Genomic DNA, 6671 nt, shown 5'->3' on the forward strand with positions numbered 1-6671 from the left:
ATCTATATATATATATTTTATAACATATTCTGAATAATTTTTTATGGTATGGCAGGCCAGATCAAAGGTTATCATGGGCAAACTTTGGCCCACTGGCCCTGGTTTGGGCATCTCTCAACATGTACACACCACAAAACAGGAAGCTTTGTCCATTATATAGGTGGTCATTAGCTATGTTTCCATTCACCTATTTTTATGCACATTTTGGGATATATCATTAAAAAAAAATGCTGAATGGAAACGCCAAGATGCACATAAATTCTAAAAAGGTGCATAAAAAACATATGCGCTTAAGAATTCGCAAATTCACGGATTACATAATTACATTGGAAAGGTCACGCGTGGTTAGTTCTTTGTCGGTGTACTCTAGTTCAGAAAGGCAGGGTAGGCAAAAAAACTCCATCCCATTTTCTCCATTAACTTCAAAATTGTCCAAAATCGTTTACCTTTTTTTGTGAAGGGCGTTTGCACATTCTCTTTGTAAACACTGGGTCGGTACTTCAGCCTACATCACGCGTGACCTTTCCAGCGTGACTACATAATGCGTGAAGTCGAGCTAGTGCAAGACGAGCATTTGAGGTTAAAAAGCATATTAATTGTAATTTTTTTTAAAGAAAAAGATTTTTTGAAGAAAATGTTCCTTTGAAGCTGCATTGAAACTGCAATTTGGACTTCAGCCCATTGGCCACCATTTACGTCTATTATATGGAGAAAAATCCTGGATTGTTTTCCTCAAAAACCTTAATTTCTTTGCGACTGAAGAAAGACAAGAACATCTTGGATGACATGGGGGTGAGTAAATTACCAGGACATTTTTATTACTTTATGAACTAATCCTTTAACTTAGTCGGATACATTTCTTAACCAATAAGTAAACATGCGCATAAACTATGATGAAACACATTTACTGAATAAATTCCTCAACGCGCATCAAAAAATCATGCGACTTTGCGCGATGGGATGGGATGACTAACCAGCAGATCAATCACGTTAAACAGTATTTGAAATGTTTATGATGGTCATTCTAAAATGCCTGAGCCAGAGTCTGTTGTCAAAGTGGTTTGGTATAATAACCTCCCAGAACGGTCTTACACGACAGCACTCCCAAACGACAGGCATCCGCCTCCGAAAGTAAAATAAAACATGACCGCATTTATTTAATTTAGTCTGTGCATTATGATCCACAAGAAATGTAATAAACACAAAAAAGAAAGTCCCTCCTACTGCAGCAAATTACCTTTTTCTAAGTGATATTTAATGCCAGTTTATCAGGAAACAACTATTTTGTTCTCTTCATCTTGTTGGATGGAATCGGTGCTGTATTCACAAAAATGTTATATGATATTCCAATTTTGTACTTTGGATGGAAACATAGCTATTGATTGATCTCTCATTAGAAGACTTTATGTGATCAGCTCACCTTTCCTTTGCTCTTCTCTCTTCTTTGCTGCCTCCTCCCTCTGCTTTTTTATAATGGCCAGCCTGGCAAGGTCTGCCCTGGCCTGCTCCGTCTTCCCCTCTAAATGCAGCTTCATGTATCGCTCCTTAGCCTTCTGCTTTTCAATCTCCTCCCTACACAGGGAAACACATATATAAAGCAAAAAATAAAAAACTACAGTTTATTTGACTCTGAGGTTCTCTAGTATTTGTTGTCCCACATACCTTTCCCGACGTGAGAGCTCTTTAGGTGCATTGACATCTATTTCCACAACCTTCTTGCTCTTCTGGGAGGCCCTATTTGGATTCTCGATTTCAATTAGTCCTTCTACACCTTTCCTTTTAGGTTGCTTCAAGAGAGTAGAAATCAACTCAGTTTAAATAATAAATAAATAAAACCCTTCATAAATCATAAACAGCCTTTGCAGCACCATCTCCATCTTATATAACATGGTTTCTGTATTAATACAAATAATCATAATACTGTAGGGTTAGTTCACTCAAATTGAAAATTCTCTCATTAGTTACCCACCCTCATGCCATTCCAAACCCACACGACTTGTATTCATCTTCAGAACACAAATTAAGATATTTCTAATATTCTGTCATAATTTCTGTCCATCCACAGAAAGTCCTCGCAACCAAAACGTATTTAAAAGTACAAAAAGACATTGGAAAAGTAATTCATCTGAATTGAGCAGTTCCAAGTTTTCTTAAGAGACATGATCGCTTAATATGAAGAAAATATTTAATTTAGACCTTTATTCATACATATGTTTACCATATTTGGAGTGCTGTATGAATGTGCGTTGATCACTGTTTATAGGTAAATAAAAGCCTAAATTAAATCTGTTCTTCTTATTAAGTAATTTCAGAATAGCTGGGTTAAACCATTAGTTTCATATGGATTACATTTACAATGTCTTTATTAATATTTTGAAACATCAATTTTGGTTGGCTGGTATTTCAGTGGAGGGACAGAAATGGATTTCTCCTGTATTTCATAAAAAAAATATCATTTGCATTTCAAAAAACGAACTAAAGGCTTATGGGTTTGAAACGAGGGTGAGTAAATACAACTTTTCATTTCTGGATGAACCCTTTAACGTTAAGTGAATTTAATTCAAATCTCATACTTCATCATCACTGCTGCTCTCCTCTTCAGATCCTGATGAACTTCCACGTTCAGCCCCTTCATTCGCTTCCTACACCCAAAAGAATCACAGTTTCTATTATACAAACATCACCTCCACTGTATCCATTTCAGGAGTGTGTAGGTGACAGAAGACGAAGGCTAGTACACTCACCATTTCCCTTTGAGCTTTCATCTGTCTATCAATCTCCTCAGGGTTGCTGAACTGCTTCCCACGGCCCTTATGGCCCTTTTTGCCTAAGGTGTTGGGCAAGGTAAAATAAATAAAAACACTCAGAGGCAATGACAACACACGCAGCTATGTAATACCACAATTAGGCTAAGCATGAATAAGAATCGTCGATGAAACTGTACACTTATCAGACAATACATTTGGCTGCACTGGTCCAGCATGGCCTGAGTTTGTACTAGGGTACATGCACCGTGATTTACCCATTATAGAAAAGCTCTACCCATTAACGGTATACTCTAGGGCCATAAATTCACCTTCACTTCCAAATGAACTTGCATATATATATATATATATATATATATATATTTATTACACTAGTGTCTCTATCGGTATGTTAAATAGCGACCAAGCAAGCACACGATACTCACCTCCTCTTGGCATTGTTGAAACTCTGTGACAATGAAAACCCTCAGAAAGAAAAAGATTATTTCTGGTCCTAAAATTAAATATACCCGAAAGGACTGAATAACTTTATTGTGTTCTGTAAACCTTTTAAAAATGGGCTATTTTAAAGTTAAATACGACGCAACCTCGCCAACTCAAACTGGTACCGCTGAAAGCACTGTTTTGCCGCTTCCTGAGAGTGACGTCAGGCGACCGTACTGTTGATGATTGACTGCTGGGTTGGCCAATCAAAATTCTAAATAGTTTCTACGACAGAAGGCTTGCTCGAGATGCATCGGCGCTGCGCAGACCGATCGGCGTATGGCATCAAAGTACCGCGAGATTACCGATTCAAAAGCTTAAAGAGTCGTCGGCTCTCCGATCACTCTCGCGGTACTTTGATGTCATACGCCGATCGGTCTGCGCAGCGCCGATGCATCTCGAGCAAGCCTTCTGTCGTAGAAACTATTTAGAATTTTGATTGGCCAACCCAGCAGTCAATCATCAACAGTACGGTCGCCTGACGTCGCACAATAATACAAACAGATCTGGGGGTATTATCTTTCACAGGTAAGACGGAACAGTTGTTTCTGTATGTATTTTGGTCATTTTTAGCTTTATGTTGACAACTTAATTAGCCACCAGTGTCAGACTATTAATAGCTACCGATATCGCTAGTAAGCTGTGAAAGCTGAGACTTTATATAAAATCAAAGTTTAAATGAATTCTTAAGTTTTAACTTTATATTGTAGTTTATATCATAAAGTAAATTGTGTTATGAGCACAACAATATGTACAATGATCACTTTGACAAGAAGACAATGCCAGACTGTCAGGATTAGGGATGGAGCTAAATCATCTCTCTTTAATTTCACTAACCTTACTTATTTACAAATAGTAAGTTTATCATCACTTGATTATAAGGATTTCATAGCTAAATCTGTGGACTTATTATATATATATATTGCAAGTTATCGCAAACGCTTGATTGCAGTTGTTGCTGCTAAGGGTGGCCCAACCAGTTATTAGGTTTAGGGGGCAAACACTTTTTCACACAGGGCCATGTAGTTTTGGATTTTGTTTTCCCTTAATAATAAAAACCTTCATTTAAAAACTGCATGTTGTGTTCACTTGTGTTATCTTTTACTAATATTTAAATTAGTTTGATGATCTGAAACATTAAAGTGTGACAAACATGCAAAAAAAATAAGAAATCAGGAAGGGGGCCAACACTTTTTCACACCACTGTACATTCAAATTACAAAACATGTATATCCTCCTGAGACCCAGCTATGGAGTTTTTGCCTCTGTAGTGGACATTATATTTGAGTGAATTTCTCTGAGACCTCACACGTCACAGTTTTAAGTCTGGAGTCCTGTACAGAGCACATTCAGGGCTTTCCAGAGATACCAAATGATTGGATGTTTCCCCGAGAACACTCCCTCTCCTTGGTTTTTAAAAATGGCTGACACTAATTTAGTGATAAAAATGTACATCCTTATGGAAATATGATAATATTTTGTAATTATAATTTAAATCTGACTAATTTTCTAATTGTTTGTCATAAATCAACATCTCAGGAAAATGTTATGGGGTTTCTTCAAAAATGTTATTTTACCATTTTTTTCTTATGCTCTAAACAATGTAATGACATGAAAAAATACTAAATTCACAAAGCTTTTTATTTCTGGTTCTCAGGAGGATATGTCAGTTATACTACATAGGGTTATTTTTAACGGTTGATAAATGTAAACATATTGTGTTTTTATCCAGAAAAAAACGCAACTCCCCCGTTTACCTCCATTTATTTTTAAGGCAGTCTTACCTTCACAAACATGGCGGACTCGTTGACGTATCGCAGCAACGGCTCAAAGCGGCCAATGAGGCGTCTAGGTATTTATTATGTCTATGGTTTTAATCATGTGCTTTTGTCAATTTTATTTTTAAATAAGTAAATAGTTAAACTATTCATCTTTATTTTTATTTAAGTTTTAGTTTTACTAAATGAAGTATTTCAACCTAAACTTATTTCAGTTAGTTGCCAAGGCAACATTTCTAATTTTCGTTTAACATTTTTTAATTGAAGTCTTTCAACTATTCATACACTATTTCAGTTATTTCAGTTTTATCTTAATTAGGCTACAAAAATTATTTTTAATAGTATCCATTTTAGTTAACAATAACAACACTGATGTAGAGTCAATTAAAATGTATAAAAAAAAAAATATTTAACGTTACATTTTTTGTGTGTATACATATAGGCATATAGCACATAAAACCAACATGAATATAAAATAACCTTTCTAAGAACATGGCACTCAAAATCCTTTTTATTGTCTTGGACATCCTTGACCCACATGGTCAAAAGTGGTTTTGCTGGTTGTGACATTATGTAATTTATATGCAAATGTTAGAAATTAGGAAATTCTAAACACTCACACACAATATAAGACACTAATATTAATAACGCACATATCTAAACAAAACATATTTAATTGAACATAAGTGTCCCACTTTTCAGCTTTCTCCATTGTTTATCTTTTAAGATTGATTGCCATATCACCATGATGTTTCTGCTGTGTGTCTTTGTGTTTCTTTCATCTAATAAAGAAGAATGATGCAAGGGCAAGAAATATTCCAACAGTGATCAGCTCTCCTCCAGCCATGTAAAAAATCCATTCATAGTTCTTGTACTTATCCACCAAATAACCTGTGGAAAAAAATACATGAAAGGAAAAAAAAAAGATTAAATTTACCAATTTATTATAAAAATGACCGTTTCATAATGGACGATTCAATCTAATACAGGTTTTCATCATTACTCACCAGCAGAGGGAGGTCCAGTCAGTACAGCCAACCTCTGCCTCAACAAGGAGCACTAGGCCAAGGGCACTGGAAAAACGTCTCAGGTTACTTATGTAACCATGGTTCCCTGAGTAGGGAATGAGACACTGCGTCCTCTAGGGGTCGCTATGGGGAACGCCTCGTGGTGACCCGTGTCTGAAGCATACATTGAAAAAACACCAACAACACGTTGGCGGCTACAGCCCATGACATCACTTTCAAGGGAACTTCGAACTGCGTCCTCTAGGGGTTGCTATGGGGAACGGTATACCCACGCTGCCATGCTGAGGGGAATGCGGGCCAGAACCATGGCGAGCACTAAGTACCAACTTTACCATTTTCATGGTGAGTCGCCCCTGGGATGTCAGACGGCTGTCTGTGACTTTATCCCCTACGGCCAAAGACCTAGGCTACATACCCAAACTTACCTGTTAGGGCCAGACTCCTGGGCCCGGGGATGAGCTCCAGGCTTGGAATCAAAATGGATTCCTTTAAGGGGATACAACCAAGAGCCTAGTATCATACTAAGTCTTGGCCTGTCACACAGGGGCTACCGCTTGCTCTTGCATAAGCTCTGGAAGGAACTGTCTCAACAGACCCCTAGTAGCAACACCCTGTTA

The 6671-nt window shown here is 37.1% G+C and overlaps 1 protein-coding gene across 1 annotated transcript in view; it reads right to left on the bottom strand.

Moving 5' to 3' along the window:
• Positions 1 to 3451, bottom strand: part of LOC107554049 (28 kDa heat- and acid-stable phosphoprotein-like) — a 6076-nt gene extending 2625 nt beyond the window's left edge. Inside the window, exons 1-5 of the mRNA XM_016236422.1 lie at positions 3191 to 3451; positions 2745 to 2827; positions 2574 to 2642; positions 1663 to 1787; positions 1421 to 1572 (exon numbers count right to left, since the gene is read on the bottom strand). Of these exons, the coding sequence (XP_016091908.1) occupies positions 1421 to 1572; positions 1663 to 1787; positions 2574 to 2642; positions 2745 to 2827; positions 3191 to 3203 (442 nt within the window). The 5' untranslated portion in view covers positions 3204 to 3451. The remainder of the gene's footprint in view (positions 1 to 1420; positions 1573 to 1662; positions 1788 to 2573; positions 2643 to 2744; positions 2828 to 3190) is intronic.
• Between the last annotated feature and the right edge of the window lie 3220 nt (positions 3452 to 6671).

Source organism: Sinocyclocheilus grahami, unplaced genomic scaffold (genome assembly GCF_001515645.1).
Source record: "Sinocyclocheilus grahami isolate Dianchi unplaced genomic scaffold, SAMN03320097.WGS_v1.1 scaffold490.1, whole genome shotgun sequence".
Classification (NCBI taxonomy): Eukaryota; Metazoa; Chordata; class Actinopteri; order Cypriniformes; family Cyprinidae; genus Sinocyclocheilus; species Sinocyclocheilus grahami.